Here is a 22,348-nt window from a genome sequence, read left to right on the forward strand (position 1 = left end):
TGTGTTTTCAAAGACAAATGAGCCTGCATTAGGAAGGCAAGAAAACACATGAATGTATACAAACAGAACTGGCTGGCAACACATCATCCCTGGCACATGGCAACACCGGTGCTAGCTTGGGAAGGCTGCCTTTGCTTACGGAGTAATGAAGCAGGGGATTGAATGATTTCTGTCAGGGAATTTGCAGTGCATGTCAGAAACGTCCTTGTGGTCTTTAAGGCCATAAAGATTTTTAATCCTTTTCTCAGCATCTGAGGAAAGTTTTAGAATTACAAGAGACATCTCAGTTTGTCAATGGCAGCACCAAGGAAGCACCAAGCCAAGCCCCCGCAAAGCAGTTACCTGCAAACCCTGACAGCACAGATGCGGTATTTAAGTGATTTTTCTGCATTAGGCAGAGACTGCCCTGGTGTAAGGTTTAAGGATGACAAAGACAGGAGGATGGAGACACTTTCAGTGGTTAAAATTCACTGTTTTTCATAACATACTAAACAGTATTTATGACACAGTGTTATTTGAATGACTGTAATTTACATGCACTGAACTATGACACCACATTAAGTCAAGATGTAATAATTGAGTACAAAAGCTTTGATTGTAAATGCAAGTCGTACCTAAAAGAGAGTAAAAAAGCTGGGAAGTTATTTTCCCATATTAAGACTGGTGAGTAGGACTGAAGATTTTTCAGGGATAAAGTGTGTACTTCAGAGAGAAATACACGGTACGCTGAGGGTAACAACATCTGCTAGAATGCCACTTGAGGCAAGCCTTGTCCTTTTCACATAACAGAGTCGGCTCATGTACAAAAAGGTGGGTGAGGAAAAGTGATGTGAAAGCCAGGGAAGAAAACTATCCCAAATTCCTGACAATTCACCACATGTGGCAGAAGGCTTTCCTAAGAGGTCCCCCCACACACACTATACCTGCCATAGACCTGACAGACAAGAGGTTCATCACAAGCCACCCGCTTCCCCTCCACCAGGAGCCCTCCCTCTGAGGCCAGACCAGACCCTTCCCACAGCCCATCCACCCAGTAGACACCCCCCCTTCTCCCCAGGTCTCTCTTACCTTGGGGCTGCACAGCCTACATGAACTGGGCTCCCTCCCTGGCTGATCTCTCCCACCTCTCCTTCCTGCAGGGTGCCCATGTCAGCTCCTCTTCCTCCAGTTCTCTGCCTGGGGTTTCAGTTAGTACAGGCACAGACTCTACTGCTCTCCACTAGACCCAGTGGGGATGCTTAGAATGCACCCCCGACCTGTCATAAGACATTACTTACAATTTATCATTGGTACCTTTCAAGTTGTTTATTGTATGTTATATAAATCAAATAAACTCAAAGACATATGGTATAAAAATAAAAATATTGACATGTTCCAAATATATAAATACTTTTAGAAATCCGGCTTCTTATTTTGAAGTGTTGAGTCCATTTTGTTCAGTAACACTCTGCAGACTCAGAACTGCCAGAACGACAAAAGTCAGAAGATGCTGTGAAAATAAATACGTAAAAGACGACAGTTTAGGGTCCAAGACTTCCCCGAGAGTCCCAGACAGTTTACAGCCTAACATCAGTCCACTTTGGAAAGGACACTGATCAGGTTTTCTGACTAGTCTGCTACAGATAGCTGCAAGAGACAGAGGCACTTCAGACCCACCGATTGGGCATGCAGCCAGGCACCATGAAACTGGCTCAAGTCAAAGAGAAGTCAACCAGCACGGAATACCTAGGTATTCTGGGAAGCACCCTGCTCACTCTTCCCAAGTCTGAAGCCTCGACTTTCAGAGCATGTGTGTGAATTTGTTGTTTAACCTAATCTCCAAGACAATAGTCTTGCCTAAACCGGTGGGCATTCTGCAAAGGCAAGAGAGGCATAGAGCATAGTTCACCTCTAGGGTCATCTTTCCAAACAAGAAGCTGCTATCACATGAGTCTGCCCAGCAAACCATGGAAAACTGCCTCGCCTTGGCCAGGAAGGCACAAACACAACTGCCAAATGGTCAAAGCATTTCTGAAGTGCAAGTGATAGTAAAGGCTAAAAACCCCAACTGCTTGCTGCCAGCTTTAGCCACATTGCTCCTTCCCATCCCTGCTGGTACACTTTGATTTAAACAGATTTACCGCACATACACATTTGATTAATCAGCTATTGGAGTCCCCCACCCCTTTTCAGATGAGGAGAAAGATCACCCTTTAACCTGGAAGGTCTCCTGCCTTACCCAATACTGTCTGTGCCACATTGTGAGACAGGACTCACCTGACATTATCATCTTCTGTTTCCTCATAGCACAACATTTCCCCTTCTCCCCTCTCTGCGCTCTCCATTGCAGGTGGTATTGCTGGTTAGCGCTGGAGATTAGACAACCTGAAAAGCAAAATCAGAGAGGGGTTTTAGAGGGAAGCTGCCTTCACGAAGGGATGGGTCTGAAATGCTGAGCCATACAGCAAGCAGCCTCTGAGCTGCACCACCAGGCACGGTGGTGAGGAGCAGCCACTGGCCATTTCCACGGCACAGCAGGCTCTTTCAAGGAAGCAATCTTGCTTGTTCAGTTCAATTACCCCAGTGAACCTCAACACTAACACCACCCAGCTCACCAAATGTTAGCCTCAGAGGAGACCTACAACACAGCACGCTGCATTTGGTTTCCCACTTCAGGATAGCTCCTGGCTGAAAATGATCAGAGACCTCCACACTAGCTAGCTGCACTGAGATTGTGATACAGAGCTTTCCCTAGAGGAAAGCAGTGGAGAATTAGGGCAGGAGTCAGGCAGCTCACAAGGAGACAAACACCTTCCCTGCAACGGAGTATATGCAGAGGAACTTCCAAAGCAGGGACAGAGTTCACTGCTCTGCCTTTTCTGGGCTGTACTGCATGGGAAGAGTCAAAACGGCTGCTGCAGATGGCTCCTGCTACCTCTAACACTCTCCCCTCATGCCTAGCAGGGTTTCCTTCAACCCCCAGAAGCAACTGAGTTCTCCCTCCTCTTCTGCAAAAGGAAGCAAACAGAAAAATCTCCAGGGATGTAGCAGGACACCCAAAGACCTACCCAGAAGCAGGAGTGAGACACCTGGCTTATAGCTGAGTTTCCTCTTAAGCAGAAATCCAGGCACCTCATTTACAAAATGGACCTGTAATCAGCTTTGTGCAGAGCAGCACCATCACCTTACAGGCAGCCTTGCCAGATGAACAAGGAACTAAGCTGCTTCCTGGCTCTTGGAAAGCACTCACTGAAAGAGAGCCATCCCTCACACTCTCCCATTCGACGTCAGCCTCCTCAGGGCTAGAAGAGCAGGCAGGCAGCTGCAGGTTCACCAAGCTCAGCACAGGGCCAGCACCAGCACAGCAGCTGCTGGCTCCCAGCTCACATGGAGCACCCCAGCTATAAATTAACTGCCCTCTGGCTCCTCAGCCCGACTTTCTGAAGCCCTGTTCTACAGCCACTTCCACTGCCCTCCATACTCCAGCACAGGACTCGGCCAGGAGCGCTGGGAGCTGGGTCTGAGCACCCAGTTTGGAGAACACATCACCAGGGTGAAGGTTTCCCCTGTGATCACACAGTCCTCGGGCTCACTGGGACAGAGCCTTTCCCAAGGCGAGGACTGACCACAACACAGTACTTTGTCATGCCAGCCAGCCCACTGCAGTAACAGAAGTCACAGGGGAAGCAGCCCCACATCCCCAGGGCCCTGCACCACAGGATAGGACACAGCACAGCCTCCCCAACCAGAGGGTAGGGGAAGCCAGGTTCAAGGGCGCTATTTTCATTTTGATCCCTCACTGGACAGCAGCACCACACCAGCTCAGCAAACTTGTCACAGCTCCAAACACCCACCATGGGGAAGGGAAACTGAAGCAAAGGGGCAGAACCTGCCCAGCCTGAGCCAGCACCTGGTCACGGGCCCAGGGGAACAGCCTGCCTGCCTCACAGCACAGCCAGCCTCCTGCCAGCACAGCTGCACAAGTCCTGATGGCATCCTGGCTTCCTGCGCAGCTGGCTTCAAGTCAGGCACTCCTCAAGAAATGCAGATTCCAAAACTAAACTGGAGAAACTGGTTCCAATTTATCTTATACTTCCAGACAGTACTGATGACAGTACATACACAGGACAACATGGAAGCTGAGATTTTCCGCAATACCATCCAGCATAGACAGGATGAGCCGTGAATTCAGGAGACAAGTGAGCACAAATCAAACCCCTGTCCTTTTCAGTACTAGCGTATCACATGAGAACTCGGAGGAAGGGAAGTAAGAATCATTGTATCTCTTACCATTACACATCCCTTTTACTCCAAATCTGGTAGCTGAAAGCCCACCACACGGTCACTGGTCAGGGCCCTCATTTCTCACAGTTTTGCTCCCCTGGAAGAGGCAGTGTCCTACTCACCAAGCAGGCAGCTCGAGCAGCTGCCCACTTCCACTGCAGAGGCTGCAATGTCATTTCATTTGCTTCATGAGCTCTGCTCATCAAGACCTGGCTGATGTTCAGGGTAAACACATACCTTCCCAGGGCCCTACCAGCAGCCTCCTGGGAGAATCCAACAGCTACAAGAGGCAGGATAGTGGGGCTGGAGATTGGAGACAAGGCTTAGTACAAAACACCTCAGCACTCCAAACATTTCTTTCCCAATAACAGTGTTCAAACCCTCTGAGAAAACATCCCTATCTCATCTAGCCAGCACTTAGTTTGCCCCAGACACATTTCCACAGCAAGTTTCACACTCAAGATGCACAGCCATTCTTCTCAGGGTAGGAAGACACTTAATCCCAACAATCCAATGGAGCCTCACAGAATAATTTTTACACTGCCTGATCCCAGGTGGGGTCAAGACTTCACCTGGACGTTGCCTACATCTGGGAAATAATTCAAGTCTAAGGCACTTTTAGAGGTGCCCACGAAAACCCTACCTCTGTCCCCCAGAGCCACTGTCCAGCACCTCAACAAAGTGACCAAGGAGGGAACTCCTGGTAAGTTCACAGATCTCGTCCAGTTCTGCACTTCGGTAATCAGCCCTTGTGCCAGGCAGTGCATCCAGAATCTCTTTTCTCAGTCTGCCTGGGAGAACAGCACAAGGACACATCAGTCAACCAGCTTTACACCTGGGGAGAGTAGGAAAGGAGTGTGACAGGCACACATGAACTTGGTGAACAGCCTTTGCTCTGGGGAGAGCCACTACTTGCCCTGCCCATCCCAGCATGCAGTCAGCTGTGCCTGGGACACCCCAAGCAGGGCCAGTGATAGGCACTTATAGCTGATGTATGTAAAGCAGTGCTGGGCTAGGCTCTATGAGGCTTGAATAAGATATCTGTGTCACCCAACAAAGGAAGGGCTGGGACAGCAATAGGCTTCACAGGCCTTCATCCTTCCAGCTCTTCATTGAGCTCAGCAGCATCAAGAGTTATAGAACCATAGAATGGCTGGGGTTGGAAGGGACCTTAAAGCTCATCCAGTTCCCAGACCCTGGCACGGGCAGGGACACCTTCCACTAGCAGAGGTTGCTCCAAGGCCCGTCCAACCTGGCCTTGAACACTGCCAGGGACAGAGAAGAGCCAAGTGCCCCCAGGGCACCAGCAGAACCGGGTGCAGCTCCTGTCCTGAAACACTCAAGACATCCTCCTGGAGGAGCTGTGTGCAGGAACCACTGCAGGGTATGAGGCAGCCACTCTGGCACGCTCCCTCAGCTGCTGTGCGGACGCTCGCCCGCAGGAGCCGAGGGAAGAGATGCAGGAGGCCTGACAAGCACTGGCCCAGCACAGCCGCACACAGCCCCGCTGCTCCCGAGCACACGGCTGGCAGACGGCAGCACCTGACCCAGAACAGCTTGAGGCCTAGGCCAGAGCCACGGGTCGGGCGCTGCCCTCAGGACCGGCCGCCCAGGCCTTGCGGGGCAAAGGCACACGGACGCGGCCCTCATACGGCCTACACGGCTTTGCCAGTTGAGCGCCGCAGGTCCCGGGCCTACATGTCCGCGGGAACGGGAAGAGGCGGCGGGCCCAGCGGAGCAGAGCCCCCCGGGAGGTGGGGGGTTAATCCGGGGGTAACCCCGAGGGCCTCAGCCCGGGGCCGGACCCGCCGCGTTGCCATGGACACGTGCCGCGAACACTCACCCTCCGCCTCTGCCGCAGATCCCGAGACCCGCCCTCAGACCCGCGACGTGACACAAATCGTCATGCCTGGGATGTAACTGGGAGTTATCCTGAAGGGCACTCTCTGCTCAGTCAGGCTCGTTTCTTCAGGTGGTATCATATACTCTTCCCTTGTTATTTCTCTGTCATTATTATTATTGGTGGTAGCAGTAGTGATTTGGGTTGTATCTTAGTTACTGGACTGTTCTTATCTCAACCCATGGGAGTTACATTCTTTCGATTCTCCTCCCCATCCCTTCGGGAGGGGGGGCGGATAGAAACTGCGTGGCTGACTTGCCGACTGGCTTAAACCACGACAAACAGGATGGGCAGACAAGGAGTATTCTAAGCTAGCAGATGTTCGGGAGTCACTGTCGCCAACCTAACTAATAATTAGAAGGATGGTAAGAAATAATTCACTCATTAGAAGGATGGTAAGAAATAATTCACGACCCAAAGTTGTAAATGTAACCACAAGGCAGACATAGATGTGCTTGGTTAATTGCTTGGAAGCATATAAATATCGTGTAATCCTTGTAGTAAATGATCCAGCTTGTACTGTACCACAGGGTCCGTGCCTTCCATCCTCACATTTTTTCGTAACATACTAAACAGTATTTATGACACAGTGTCATTTGAATGACTGTAATTTACATGCACTGAACTGTGACGCCGCATTAACTGAAGACGTAATAATTGAGTACAAATGCTTTGATTGTAACTGCAAGTCATACCTAAAAGAGAATAAAAAAGCAGGGAAGGGATCTTACTTATTTTCCTATATTAAAAGTGGTGAGTAGTGTAGGGATTGGTGCACGGACGGGAGGTTGCCAGGAGGGACAGGAACCAGCTGACCCTGGGGAGGTGCTTAGGCGGCAAATATAAGGAATTCTAACTGCGCAATAAATCGTTGGTGACCTGCATTCCGTGAATGCTCTATGTCTCAGCCCTAGTTCGGAGGGAACTAGTGGTTCCGTCCCTCACCACACGAGTAGCGAGAAACTACAAGTGGTGACCCCGATGTGATAGCGATGGATGTGAGCCACGTGGTACAGGTACTGGAGGCCCTCGCGCAGCAAGCTGGGTTGCCGATGGCGATAAACTCGGGGCCAGCGGGCCGCTGCATCCAATGGATGCGGGGACGGGGGGGAAGTGGAGGCCCCCGTGGACGTATTAGATACCTCCTGATGGGGACGGATCCGCCAAGAGATTTGAAAGCGGTCTTGGCTGGGGAAAAGAAAGCAGGAGATCTAGGGGAGACGTGGGGTGCCATCGAGAAAAGTTGTCTCCAGGACAGGAGCTGCTGGAGCGGCCGCGGGACACGGAGGCGCTGCGAGTGGAGAAGCCGCGGGTGCAAGCGCGGGAGCTGTGGAGGAAAGTGCCCTGGGAGGCGCGGCCGGAGCCCCCGGGCTGCCAGAAACCGCGGCAACAGCATCAGCTGCAGCAGCAGGAAAACGGGAAGTGGAGTCCTGTGAGTCCTGGCAACACTCCCCCTTGTGCGACAGGGCGAGAGGACAGAGGGGTTCCCCACACCGAGCGACAGCAACCCTCAAAGCCTACCCTGGGGGAATCCTCCCTACTAACGACATTGTCTTTATCCTTGGCTACCAGGCAGGAGTGTTCAGTTTGGTTTTGATTTTCTAGGGAAAAAAAAAAAAAAAAAAAAAAAAGTACCCTTATAGCCTTTTGAACACGCTGTGTGAGTGCTGTGGTGGGCTGTGGACTTGAAACCCCATATACAACTCGTTTGATAGTCTCTCTGTGATCCACATGTACTAGAAGTTGGCAAATATATATCCATGTATATCCATGTTTCTATTAGCCCTTGGATAATTTTTATGGATATTGCTGACCACTTCTTCCAATGTAGGCTGGCCACCTGCATCGGAATGAGTGTACATTTTGGTCAGTGTAAAAGCCCAAGGCTCGTGCGATGTGGGGGGGGCAGAGCCTCTGCGGGGACGCCCGCTAAAGTTGAGCCTGCAGCCTCACACTGCGACGATGCTGCTTGGAGCTGATTTTTAGTTGTCTTCACAGGGTCCTTACTCCACGTTCTGTATGAGAGACTGTGTAGTGGGAATAATGATTGTTTGGGGTTTGTGTTTCAAATATTGTAATCGTATGGAGTGTGCTTGTGGGATCCCATGCGTGTGTGTGTGTGCTGAGGGCGGACAGTGCTCTATGTATTTTTTGTTGTTGGGTTTGTGTAAAAGTTTTAATGGGTAGCAGATTAACATTTTGGACAAGAAAGGGTTAATGCAAAGTGCTGTTGCTGGCAGGTATTTACTGCTGCTGCTAAGCAGGCAGGCAGCTGTAGCTTCACATTTCTTTCCCATCAGAATGCCCTTGAATCACTCTAACCCAGCTCCTTCTCAGGAGCTGATAGCGAGGGAGAGGGGGTATGTTTGTGTCCTCCTAGCTACAGGTCCATGGCAGCTGCCTGCAAAGTTTGCAAAGCCTTGCCATGAGCTGGACAGACAAGTGGAGGAGCCCGATGCCTCAGCTACAGGAGCTGACAGTGAATACCCTGAGCAGAATGAGATAGAGGAGGAGAAATATAAATGATTACAGGACATCACTTGAGGGCAACTGAAAAGTAACAACTTGAATATGTGTGCTTGTAACGCAGCTATTATTAGAAGCTGTGATTTTGTGTATAAAACCACTTGTATTTACTAGCCAGTTGCTAATGAGAAACTGTACCCTGTGTTGTGTGGACTTGTTACTTGTAAAAGATGTTAGAGCATGCAAATTTGCAGCAGCTGCTAGAAAATGCTAAGACAAAAGCTAGAAAGATTCTGATATGATGGTAGTGTTATAAAGCAGGTAATGGAACAAATTAAGAGGGTGGGAGAACTCCACTGGTAAGAAAGTTCTTTGGCTGGTTTCTCACTGCCATCAGCATTTTCAACATGCTGTTGTAACCTGTAATAGTTACTCTGGTAATGTAAATCTGTATGTGCTTTGCCACAGTAGCAACTTGTTAGTGGATGAAGCAGGTGAAACTCTGCATTGACAACGAGGTACAAGAACTGAGGTTGACCAAATGCCTGCTGCCACAGTCAAGGGCAAGACTGGGTTGGCCTCTGTGTTTGCCACCAAGAAGAACCTTTAGCTCCGCTGTTGGCTGCAACCCAGCAGGTGTGGAGCGGTGGGGACACATGCCATGCCAGACCTTGATGGGAGGGGATGGCTTCCCCTGTTATCAGAGAGCCATCCAGGAGAAAAAGGGCAGACCCAGCAGCCTGTGATTGGCATATGTTGAACTAATATGGAAACATGCTAAGATCTTACACATAGTGTATGAGGATGGGCAAGCCTTTTGGCTGGACAATTTGTTAAGTGAATGGGGACTGACAGGTTGGCTGGTTGCTCTAGTGGAAGGTGGACTAATGGTGTTTATTGTCATTTTAACAATTTTGATTTTGTTGCTGTGTATCTTTAATGTATCCAACGAATGATTATGAGTGCTACAAAGCATGTTTGGCTTGTATAGAAAGAAAAAGGCAGAGATGTGGATGACTTTCTGGCAAAGAACAGCCATGTACCCAGATCAGCAAGTGCCTACGTGGAGTCGGACATGAACCAAGGGACAACAAAAGCTGAAGGAATCCCAGCAAGATAAGAAGGAACTGACAAATGCTACTATGCTTGCACTAAGTGGGCTCTTGACTGGTGTTGATAGTGTTCGTCATGCCACCTTACAAATAGGGCAGCAATCGACTTTTTATTGTTGGCACAGGGGCATGGTTGTGCTGAATTTGAGGGAATGTGCTGCATGAATTTGTCAGATCATTTGGAATCAATTTATAAGAGTATACAACAATTGAAAGAGGGGGTTAAATGGCTAACAAAAGATGATGGATGGAGTAACTATATTATGTGTGTTAGTTTTATTTGTATTAGTAGCAAGTTATATGTTGTGGTGTATGATGTCTATAGTTAAGAAAAATGTAACATCTGTCTGGTTTGCTCAAAGACAAAAAGAGAGAATTGTGGAGTGGCTGAGGGACGGTGGACATTTCGTGACCAACCCAGATGTTAGCCTTAGGAGATGGTGGTTATGAAGAATACAGCTGAACAATCGACATGTGAGCAATCCCAGCTGTTTGGTTTTAGCCAAACTCTGAGTTAAGTTGCAAGGCCTGAACTCAAGTTACCCAGGCTGCAAGGCCTAGCCTTAGGTTACTAAAGGACAGTTACGTGCAGTAGAATAAGGAACTTGGCATTTGCTCAAGGCTAACAAGATGTGGAGCGGGATGGTGAAACTGCAAGTTATGTGAGAAAGGTAGCGAATGGATAATTTTAGCGAGCTTGTTACCTGCTTCAAAAATGTGTGGACTGCACTTCTGAGCCAATCACAATCTATATTGGTTACGTCTAGCCAACAGCAGTTCAATTTCTGGAAGCATATACTGTAGCTACTGTGCTACGACAGTGATCTGCGGACCCCATTGGCCATTGAGGCTACGATGGAGTGTGCGCAAGTCCTTTTTCAGGCTTTGTCTGAGCGAGCTGCTGAAATTTGCCCAAATCACTGTAACAGTCATTCGCACATCCCTGGACTCCTAACTGAAGGTAACAATAGTGCAGACCGCGTTGCACAAGGTCTGCCAGTCCCTGGCTGTTGCTCTCCAGTTTTTATGTGCTATTATATATATGTCACGGTTGATACCTGTAGCAGTGTCATCTTGGCTATGGCACAAAGCAAGCAAGACGCTAAGGCGACCATTTTGCATTGGCGCGAGGTCATGGCGATTTTGGGAGTCCCTAGCCAGATCAAGATCAAGACAACGGTCCAGCATATTCAAGTCAACTGGTGGCTTTGGTTTTACAACACTGGGGCACTGAGCATAAGACTGGTTGTCCTCATAACAGCACTGGCCAAGCTATCGTCGAACGCACGCACCAGACTCTGAAAGCTCGCCTCGTGTGTCTTGAGGCGGGGGAGACCGTACCCAGAGGAGCTCCTGCAGTCTGTGTGTGCTGACTTTTACTTTCTGCTCTAGTTTAAATCAATTCTCGCATGGATCAAGTGAACAATCCCCCATGAGCTCGCACTTTGCTCCACCTCTAAACAAACCCCCATATCCGCAGGTACGGGTGAAAGATCTGGAAAAGGGTAAGGTAGGTCCATTTGCCCTACGTGCTCACGGACGAGGCTATGCCTGTGTGGAGGGGGAGACTGGGCTACGCTGGATACCAGCAAATGGTAATTACCGTATTTGTAGTTGTAAGTTTGTATTTGAGCTATATTTCACAGGTGGTGATTGGCGCTCATCTGTATCTGGGAGAGAGTGATGGAAAGAGGTGTGAAATGACATCCATGGCCCTTGTGTGTCCAGATGACTTCACTCACGGATCCAGTCACAACGTGGCTTACGAACTTTGTAGCCAGCCGTTGAATACGACATCACTCAGGCCGGAAACACCTGCATATAGGTCCCTTTAGGCTGACGCTCTGTGTTTATTAGTATTCGGACGTTTGTTTCCTTCTTGTTTGATTATGTAATACGCACTGTGTGTGAATACTTAGTGGCACAAACCTTTCTTACTTAGTTAATTAGAGTTATAAGTTGTTATTTGGAATAGCTGTTAAAACCCTGAGTTTTCTAGTCTTGAGGCGGGGGAGATGTAGGGATTGGTGCACGGACGGGAAGCTGCTAGGAGGGACAGGAACCAGCTGACCCTGGGGAGGTGCTTGGGCGGCAAATAAAAGGAATTCTAACTGCGGAATAAATCGTTGATGACCCGCATTCCGTGAATGCTCTATGTCTCAGCCCTAGTTCGGAGGGAACTAGTGCTTCCGTCCCTCACCACACGAGTAGCAAGAAACTACAGTGGGGGGTTAATCCGGGGGTAACCCCGAGGGCCTCAGCCCGGGGCCGGACCCGCCGCGTTGCCATGGACACGCGCCGCGAACACTCACCCTCCGCCTCTGCCGCAGACCCCGAGACCCGCCCTCAGACCCGCGACGTGACACAAAGGCCCGGCCCGGCCGCCCCGAATTTATCACCCAGGGTGGGGACCGCGCAGCCAATCAGGAACCGCCCGCGGCACGAGCCCGAGCCGCCGATTGCTGGAGGAGGCCGGGACGCCACACAGCGGCCCTAAGTCCCCGCCCCCTCCAACGGCTACCACCGAGATCCCGGCGGGCGGGCGGCCGGCGCGAGTCCCCGCGCAGCCGCAGTCCGGAGAAGGCAACCCGGCGGTGTTCAACGAACGTTTATTGCGCGGGGTCAGTGCGAGCGGCACGAGCCGTGGGAGCCGACCCCGGGGTCACCCGGTCCCAGCCCTGCCGGGGCAGGGACACCCGAACGTGTCCAGCCGGGGCTTGGATGTGCCCAGAGACGGAGCCTCCACATCCCCCTGCGCAGCCGGTTCAGTGCTCTGCCACTGCAACGGAACAAGTTCTTCCTCATGTCGAGGTGAAACCTCTGGTGTTTCAGTTCATGGCCACTGCTGCTCATCCTGGGGTGGCCACCACTGAAAAGAGTCTGGCACCTTCCTCCTGGCACCTGCCCCAAACCTCCAATCAGCTCCCTCCACCGGCCCCCCCCCTTCTTCCTCTCTGAGGGCTCATTCCTAGGGGAAGAAACTTCTTTCACCCTCCACAAGCAGGGTGGTCAATGGGAGGGGGAGACACCGGGCTTTGCTCACAGGGCATCAGACCTCACTGCTCCCCACACTCACCCCACCTGGGGCTCCCCACCCCTGTGGGTCTGCTGGTGCCGGAAGAGTGCCGAGCTTATGGTGAAGCCCTTCCCGCACTCAGCACAGACGTATGGACGCTCCCCGGTGTGGATTCGCAAGTGCTGGATGAGGTGGGGACTCTGCCGAAATCTGTCCCCGCAGTAGGTGCACATGTAGGGCCTCTCCCCAGTGTGGATGCGTTGGTGCTGGAGCAGGTTTGTCTTCCAAAGGAATCTCTTCCCGCACTCGGTACACTTAAAGGGGCGCTCCCCGGTGTGGACGCGCTGGTGTTTCATGAGCTCGGATCTCACACTGAAGCTCTTCCTGCACTCCGTACACTCATAGAGTTTCTCCCCGGTGTGCATCCGCTGGTGCTGGACGAGCAGTGAGTTCTCAGAGAAGCTCTTCCAGCACTCAGCACACCTGTAGGGCTTTTTCCTGGTGTGGGTTAACTGGTGCCGGATCAGATTAGAACTCACGCTAAAGCTCTTCCCACAGGACTTGCATTCGTAGGGTTTCTCCCCAGTGTGCACACGCTGGTGTTGTGTCAGATTCGAGCTCAAGCTAAAGCTTTTCCCGCAGGTTGGGCATTCATAGGGTTTCTCCCCGGTGTGCACGCGCTGGTGCAGGATAAGCTGCGCCTTCCGGGAAAAGCTCTTCCCACACTCGGCACACTTGTAGGGCTTCTCCCCAGTGTGGATTACCTGGTGTTGGATCAGCTTCGAGCTCACAGTGAAGCTCTTCCCACACTCGGAGCACTTGTAGGGCCGCTCCCCTGTGTGGATCCTCTGGTGCTGGATGAGATGTGACCGCTGCCAGAAACTCTCCCCACATTCGGTGCAGGTCAAGGGTTTTTCTCCGGTGTGGATTCTCCGATGCTGGATGAGGTTGGAGCTCACCTGGAAGCTCTTGGATCTCTCAATCCTTTCTGACCTGCGTGGGAGAACAGGGTCCTGCGCAGGACCCTGGGAACTGTTCTCCTCAGAGAGTCCTGAGCATAAACCCTTGGGCTCCACTGGCCTGGGGATGCCTTGATGGGCATTGTCTTCATTCTTGCTCACAATCCCATCTTCACCTGCAATAAAATGAGAATCCAGACAAGTCACAGGCAGGACTGGAAGCTTTGGACAGGGCAAATCCCAAGGGGACAAATTCTAAAAATTCAGCAGACAGATTGACTTTAAGTATAAAACATTCTGCTATATCCTGCCTTCAGGACATGGTATTTCCCTCCAAACTACACAGTGGATTTTTCAGAGTGTTCACAGGAGCAAATGCTGTAAATTGCCCTGCATGCTTCACCAGAACCTCAGTCTCCTGGAATCACTGGCATATTAGAGGCAAAGGTTTACTGCTTGAATGGGAAAGATGCTTGCTCTTCCAGGATGTTGTATCTGAAAATCACAGAACCACAGGACGGTTTTAGCTGGAATGGACCTTACAGATCACATCCAGTTCCAGCCTCCTGCCATGTGCACAGGCACCTTGCACTAGACCAGGTTGCTGCAAGCCCCATCCAACCTGGCCTTGAACACTGCCAGGAATGGGGCAGCCACAGCTCCTCTGGGCAACCTGTGCCGGCGCCTCAGCATCCTCACAGGGAAGAACTTCTTTCACCTTGCCTAAATCTCCCCTCTCTCAGTTTAAAGCCATTCCGCCTTGTCCTGTCCCTACCTGCTCCTGTCAAAAGCCCCTCTCCACATTTCTTGTTGGGCCCTTTAGGTGCTGGAAGCTGCTCTATGATGTCCCCAGAGCCTTCTCTTCTCCAGGCTCAACAAGCCCAGCTCTCTCTGCTTGTCTCCACAGGATGTTACTAAAAGTTGAACTGGGAGCCAGAGTTAGGCCATAAAGAACTGCCTTGTTCAGCAGAACATTACTTGGGTTGCAACAGTAATCTCCGTGCTCTTGTGCTGCTGGTACTGCAGAGAAAGAGAAGATGCACGAGGCATGAGACACGGAGACCGCCTGGAGCCTGGCTTATGCCAGTCTTGGAGCAGAAGCAAATTAACCTTATGCTTTCACTGGTGCAGAACAAATCCATTGTGCAACGTGGTGGGTGAACTGAAGATCTCCCATGGCTGGTTCCAGATTATGCACTGAGGAAATCCAATACATGAAGAAGATGAAGGTAGGTGCAAGTCAAATTAACACTAGCTGAACAGTTATGAGGCTCCTGGGACACAGGCAATGAACAAATCCCTGCCATCCTATGTATATAAAGTCTTGCAGAAGCGTTACTGCTATGAATGTTCGCTGCGCGGACCCAAGCTCACCTGAAAGCCTGTTCAAGACAAGGGGCTTGTGCTGGTTTCTAGGGTGTTCACAGAGAGCAGCGACTCCTTCCAGCCCACTGCTCTGAATGTGGTTTGATGAGCATGTAGCAGGTCCAGAACCACGTGCCCCCAACAATGCTGTGCCTTTTGCTGTCCACAGGAAACACAGCTCTTTGCAGGCTGAATGAGCAAGACAGGACCTGCGTGACATGCACACAAAGCACATCTCCAGATCTGCTTAAAGATTCAACAGATATCTTGTGGGTCTCTGAACACTCTTATGAAATAAACCAGTACCATATCGGTCACATGGGATTGCTGTACAAACCACAGGCACCTCCTGTGGTCTGGCAGAGCTGTGATAAGGAAGTGCAGGCCATGGAAGACGTGAGTTGCTACTGAAGCATAAGTGTGCAATAAAGGAAGGAGAGTCTAGAAGTTCAACCCCAGACTGATATATGTACATATTTCATCTTCCTCTTTCTGGGAAGCACAAGAAAACATCACAATATGATTTCACAGTGAGCTCCTAAGATACCTTCTCCGGCAGCTTGCTGTGGCAGTGATGCCACTTCTTCCCTCACACAGTTTTCATTAAAACCATCCCTTGAGAGGAACAGAAAATGCAATTTTGCTAGTTACCACAAAGGCATTTCCATTTCTCTGCAGCTACTCCAGCCAGGACTCGAGGAAAAGAGAAAGGTGATATCCACAGACAGGATGGAAAGAGGATGTTCCTGGCAGGCCAGCATGAAGCTCTTGACAAGTTCGTCAGACGTACTGAGTAGACAGTGGAGCTAGCAAAGTTGTTCTGTTGCCGTTGTGCCCAAAGAGATGCTAACTTTGGCACTCAAACAGAATTTTGGTTCTTTACATAGACCTTGAAAAAGCCTTCAGAAGTACGAGACAATTAAGTTTTCTATGGTGTTCTATACTTTTGGGGGAAGATGAGGAGTGTCAAGCTTCTTTTTACAATTATTGTCACGGCTCTAGTGCTTCTACAATCATTTCTGTTACTTCTGAGCTACCAGGTGCCTTCACTGGCAACTAGGACACGCTGTCTGTAAAGGGTTTGATCTAAACCAAGACACGAACTCACTGGAAGTATTTCAAGTGGAAGGAGAGCAAGTTCACAATGAGGAGGAATTAATACTAGAAGCATAAGGCTGAACTGGCAAAAATGAATAAGCAAGAGAGACATGAAGAATGTGGTTGTTCCTCAGCACATGCCAATTTGAGTTGATGGCAAGACCTCTGATATGCCCAAGAGTGCCAGTGCTATAGCTACAAGGCAAGCTCCAGGTAAGCAGAGTAAGCTGCTGGACTTCTGGCTCCGGTACCTCACTGTTGGGACTGGAGGTGGCTGATGTGATGCCACAGAAAGGGGTGGAGGAGAGATCTGGGGCCCAACATTCTGAGCAAACAAACAGAAATTTGAGTAAAAGACTTAATGGACAGATGGCGAGAGGGCAGCCTGGGGAAGACCTGGCACGGCCTTTGGAAAGAGATGTCTCACTTCACAAACCACTCGCAGTTCTTCAGAGATGGCCCCAGTTTTATCAAAAGGGACATGTGGGGTCCAAAGGCATTCCCAAAAGACATTCCTTCTTCATCAAAACTGGTAAAGAAACTAAGCTGCTGTAGGATGAATGAAGCTCACAGGGCAGTAAGGAAGGGAAAAGGGAGGTGGAAACATTTGCTGATGATTTTGTGTTCCTCAGGGTTAAAGACACAAAGGCTGACAAAAACTGTGGCAGAGCCTTAAGATACTGACCAACCAGGTGACGGGGATGTTCACAGCAGGCAAACAAAGACCTTCAGAGGAGAACAGCCTCTACAGCTTGCACTTACACCACGATGGGCCTAGAATGTTCTTCATATCATCCAGCATTAGCACCTTGGAGTCTGAGCAGCTGGGTGAAAACTGCAGCTCCTAGGCACACAACACAGCCAGTCAAGCATCAATGAGTGCTGGGGGGAAAAAATAGGGAAGAAAAGAGAACGTAATTCTGCCTTGCTGCTCAAAACCCACATTCTGACTGTGTGCAAGGGGGAGGACGGATCCCCCATGTCAGAGACACTCTGATAGAGCTGAGGAAGATAGAGGCATGACAGGAACCATCAGAGGCACAGAACAGCTTCTGTATAGGAGATGAGTGAACTGCCCATTCTGCTGGGAAAAGGTACAGCTGATAGGGGGTATCACAGAGGACTATAAAAACACAAGTGGCCTGTGGGGTGGTTTGGCATCTATCCTGCACCATCTCTTCTAAATTAAGAACTCCTGGCAGCAGTAAAAGGCACTTTCAAAGCAAACTAAAGGAGGCAGCAATTCATCAAGCACCTAAATAAGCTGTGGAACTCCTTGCTGCAAGCTGCCACGGATGCTACAATGGGCGCAGCTTGAGAAGGCAAGAAGACAGATCTTGAGACATTACGTGTCTAGTTCAGGAGCTTCTGAAGCCACAGACGGCGCAGGCCTGTGAAAGGATACAGGGACACATCACTGCTTGTCTGCCCTTCTCTGGGTCTTGATCAAAGGCTGGGCAGCCTGCTGTATGAGGAAAGGCTGAGAGAGCTGGGCTTGTTCTGCCTACAGAAAAGAAGGCTCAGGGGAGACCTGACCACCACAGTCCAGTATTTAAGGGTGGCTATGAAGAAGACGGAGGCTCCCTTTCCACAAGGAGTCACATGGAAAAGACGAGGGGCACAACTTACTCCTGGGGAGATTCTGGTTGGACACAAGAGGAAAATTTCTCCCAGTGAGAACAACCAGCCATTGGAATAATCTCCCCAGGGAAGCGGTGCACTCCCCAGTGCTGGACACTTTAAAGACTCAGCTGGACAGGGCACTGCGACATCCAGTCCAGGGCATGCTCTGCCTGGAAAAGTTGCACCGGATGATCCTTGAGATCCCTCCCAGCCTGGTGGCCTGTGGCGCTATGAATACCCTCGTCACAGGCAGCAGGTGAAGCTGCACGGGCCCTGCTCCAACCCAGCACCGCCGCCCTTGTACATCCTGTGGGCGCTGGTGCTCCTGGAGCACTGTTTCTCATGACGGGTTCACGCTGATGGCCCTTACCTGAGCTGCCGCTCACAGCAGTCTTCCCTTCGCAGGAGCGGAGACGGCACAACCGCAGTTCCTCCTTCTGATCCATGTGGATGATCATCTCCGGCTCCAGCTCCGGGGAAACAAACCAAGAGGGTCAGGCGAGCTGGGCTTTCACCGCCCGCTACCAGCGGCGCGGCTCGGGAGCCACCGGCTCCGCGCCGAGCAGGGACCCCGGCTCCAGGGCGCGTGCAGCGGAGAGCTCCGGGCCCCGCAGCACTCCCCTGCCACGGAAGCTCACGCGGCCGCGGGGGGCGGGCTTCCGGGCCAAGCCCTACCGGGTCAGGCCCCGGTCCCTGCGGCCCGGCCAGGCCCGCCCTCAGCGGCTGGACCGGCGCACCAGGGGGCGCTGCCACGTGACGGCAGCGACCAGCGGCGGGCGGTGCCTTCGCGTCCGAGAAGAGGGGAAGATGGCGGCGCTGGGCTGCCGGTGGCGATGGTGCCGTCCTACGGCGGGGCCCCGCGGGCCTGTCGGTACCGAGTGCTGTAAGGAAAGCAAGTGCCTGGAAAACATAGGGTTAAAATACTTTTAACTTAGGTCTAAGCTAGAGAACAATGTTTGCATTGTAAGCCTGTGGTGTCATAACACAATTTAGTAGTCTTAGTAACATGAGTGAATTCTTTCTTACCATCCTTCTAATTATCAGTTAGTTTGGAGACACTGGCTCCCGAACATCTGCTAGCTTAGGATATTCGTTGTCTGCCCATCCTGTTCTGCTTGCAGTATTTCCTGCCCTTGCCTTCCTCGGGTGTGAGAGGATACTGGACTGCCTGGAGGGATGTCTGATTCGGAATCCCCACCTTCCTCTTGTGGTGGTTCCTGTCTCACGGGTGCTTTATAATGTTCTGGTAAATCCCCAGCTCCAGGGTCCCCTACCTCTCCCAGTGTGGTACAGCTCTGCCCTATACTACATGCCGAACAACATCTCTTTAACTTCCATTTCTATTACCCTTCTCCAGAGCCAACACCTGCCATTCTGGATGATTCTGTCTGCCATTCAGGATGATTCCGAAGGGTAAAGAACATAGCATATGATACAAGGGGGCTTGATATAAGAAACGCTAGCGCCTGGAAGGCTGTGGAATTTAGGGGCCCCATTAAACATAAATTGCCTCCTACATACCATTCTTCTGCCCATCCTCCTTATCAGATGACCCATACTCCTTACCATTCTTCTCCTTCTCCTCACCACATCTACATATCAGTTGGCCCATTCTACTATTCCTTCTCATTCTTCTCTACTTACAGTTAATCCAAAGACAGACAGATATGGCTGGTTTCAGCTACTTGTGTAATCACTGGGGCATCCAGATGTGACAAAGGTGAAAAGTTTAAGAAGAGGAAGGCTCGTTTACTTCATCCTGAAGACCCCTGCCCACAAGAGGAAGACTCATTTACTTCATCCTGAGACCCTCACCCATGACCACGGGGAGGCACTGCGCGTGTGCAAAGGACTTTTTAGCTCATTATAATAGGAAGCGGGGATAGATCATGAATATGTATAGGCGTGTAACTTTGGAGGATAAATGTAGCGGGAAAATGACACTGAGGTGTGCATACTTTGAAGGAGCGATCCCGATGCACCTCAGGGCTGAATAAAAGCATACCTACTTTACAAGTTTTACGAGTTGTCGAGTCTCTCCGCGTATCACATATGAAACTTCATCCCATTTTCCTTGTCATCTCAAAAATAACATTAATTGTAATAAGGTATTATAATTCAAAGTTCCATTGAAGGGACACTTTTCCCCATCTTCCAATTTACATAAAGGCCACCACTGATTACAACATTTGATCAGGGTTTTCTTATTCACAATTCCTCCCGGTGGCACCCCTATATCTTTCTAATGAGCTAAAATGCAACCTAACGGGCTCTTTCTGAGAATTCCCCCACTCTGTTGTCCTCCCATTGTAGTCCTTTAAAGATATACGACACGGTTAGCCTACAACAATAACATCTTACCCAGAGGAAAAGGTATAACGGAGTGTGGCACCCACAACGGATACACCCAAATTCCAAACAGTTCTGTATAGAAACCGCTTGTCTCCCACCAAAAGGGATAATATATTTTGAACAAGCACGACACTTAGCTTGGATATACAAACAACAGTGATGACAGATAGGGCAAGGGCTAGTTCCAGCCCTGCGCCAGCGAGCTTGAACACTACTCTGACAATTAACCCCCATATTGCTCTACTGGCTCTTTAGTTCTCCCAGATTTCCACAAACTGCTCGTACTAATTCACACGAACGTTCAATCCGGTCCCAGTCGGACCAATTTCCCGGGCAATTAACACACGAAAAATCCCAACCAAATTTCACTGACACTTTATCCTCACAAACAAACCATTCAAAGACGAAAACTGGTTCACACACAATATCACGGTGGATAGGACACCAAAACTCAACAATAGGTTCAATTTCATGAGACATACACACTTTGTCTGTCTCCGGCCGCTCTCCTCACAGAGAACACGGAACCGTGGATCAGGACTCCACACTCGCTTCGTAGCTATGCCATGTCTCACTCACACAAAACACTCATTCACACAAGGGCCCGTCTCTCAGTCACCCACTTCACACAGAATGTCGTCTAAGCCAATAATTGTAAGACAGAAACCTTAAGCCAGTGTTTACTTGCCAAAGGCTCATAAAGCCGTTAGTACAGTTACCCTTGGATCGATAACCTATCAAACCAAACTAACCCATGGGGCGAGCACCAGTGCTCTTTACCTCGTGTAGGACGTCTCAGTATGACTTACAGGTACCCCTTTACCTGGTTTAAACATACCTGATGATTCACTGGTGATGGTCCTTGTCTGCCCCTGCGGTGATCTGAGTGAGTGGGGGAGTCCTCCCAAGAAATCTCGGGGGTGCCCAGAGGAGTCCCGTCCTCAGTAGGTCCCGCAGCCGGGCAGAGATTGTCCCATCTGGGGTGCCAAATAGAAGCACAGAATCAGACTCTACAACTCAAAGAGAGTTATAAAGCAGGTATGTTTATTAGGGCACCGGGTGAAAGGGGGACCGCTCCTCCTAACTTGCACACCGAGGGGTTAAGCAAGCAGATATTTATTACACACAAACATGCATATTCATTAGGTTCCCCAGAGAGAGCAGGCGGTGATATTACAATTACTTTAGGTACTCATTATCATAAGTCTCCTCCCTTTTGGCGCTTGCACACTGCCCTCCGATGGTTGTGGGCAGGGCTCTTCAAGATGAAGTAAGCAGTCTTCCTCACTTTTCACCTTTGGCACAGTGGGATGCCCCAGTAATCACAAAACCAGCTGAAACCAGCCCTATCTGTAAGTTTCTGATTGCTGGCAAAGATTTAGACCAGTGTGGCCTTCGTACAAAATCTACTGCAAGCAGAACAGGATGGGCAGACAAGGAGTATCCTAAGCTAGCAGATGTTTGGGAGTCACTGTCTCCAATCTGATAATTAGAAGGATGGTAAGAAATAATTCACTCTTGTTAGTAAGACTATTAAATTCTGTTATGACACCACAGGCTTACAACACAAACGTTGTTCTCTATCTGAGACCTAAATTAAGTTAAAAGTATTTTAACCCTATGTTTTCCAGGCACTTGCTTTCCTTATATCACCGAGGGCAGCTCCCCCTGCGCTCGGACACCGGCGCGGCCTCCCCCCGCAGGTGGGTCACCTGCTGCCAGAGCCCCTGAAGCTCTGTCTGCTCTCCCGGGCGGGGTGTCCGGAGCCGGATGAGGCGCCGGCGCTGCCGGAGGGTGTCCCCACAGGAGAAGGGTCTCTCTCGGGGTACCTGTGGAAGGCTTCAGCTCTGTGTGCTGGGAAGGCTCATCCGTGCCAGGCCTACAGCAAATGCCCACCTCGGGGGCAACGTAGACCCTTCATGGCAGGAGGTCGATGAAGAAGACACGGCAGCAGCCAGCGCTTTCTAAGGAGAAAGCATCCAGAGGACACAAAGCAGAGCTCTGGAGATTGTAGGTAGACTGCCTGCGTTTCCAAGAGATGGGGACCCCGACAGGGCACTGCCAGGCTGCTGGAGCCTCCCAGGTCCCAAGAGTGGAGGCAGGCTGAGCTTAGGCACAAACTTAAACCTTCAGCGATCACTTAAATCCATAGGGAGAGAGCGTTCCTGAGCCATCTAAGCTTACAAGACTGCAT

At 50.4% G+C, this 22,348-nt stretch overlaps 1 protein-coding gene across 2 annotated transcripts; it reads right to left on the minus strand.

The window, feature by feature from the left end:
* Window positions 1-1,343: 1,343 nt before the first annotated feature.
* On the minus strand, window positions 1,344-18,306 carry LOC308221524 (uncharacterized protein). Of its 2 annotated transcripts, XM_080618557.1 has the most exons (6): window positions 18,173-18,306; window positions 12,054-13,892; window positions 6,107-6,858; window positions 4,907-5,054; window positions 2,257-2,364; window positions 1,344-1,489 (listed from the first exon to the last, which is right to left on the minus strand). In XM_080618557.1, the coding sequence occupies exons 1-2, from the start codon at window positions 18,258-18,260 to the stop codon at window positions 12,814-12,816; spliced, it is 1,167 nt and encodes a 388-aa protein (XP_080474683.1). In that variant the 5' UTR covers window positions 18,261-18,306; the 3' UTR covers window positions 1,344-1,489; window positions 2,257-2,364; window positions 4,907-5,054; window positions 6,107-6,858; window positions 12,054-12,813. The 2 variants fall into 2 exon arrangements, with proteins under 2 accessions (XP_080474683.1, XP_080474682.1); XM_080618556.1 differs by lacking the exons at window positions 4,907-5,054; window positions 6,107-6,858.
* Window positions 18,307-22,348: the final 4,042 nt, after the last annotated feature.

The sequence above is a fragment of the Psittacula echo genome (genome assembly GCF_963264785.1).
Source record: "Psittacula echo genome assembly, chromosome: 5".
In the NCBI taxonomy this organism is placed as follows: Eukaryota; Metazoa; Chordata; class Aves; order Psittaciformes; family Psittacidae; genus Psittacula; species Psittacula echo.

Bases quoted from the DNA above. Each gene is read 5' to 3' on its own strand.
- LOC308221524 (XM_080618556.1), bottom strand. From the start codon at position 18,260: ATGATCATCCACATGGATCAGAAGGAGGAACTGCGGTTGTGCCGTCTC. The intron at 13,893-18,172 runs GTAAGGGCCATC...ATTTTATTGCAG, and splicing joins TGCTGTGAGCGGCAGCTCAG to GTGAAGATGGGATTGTGAGC.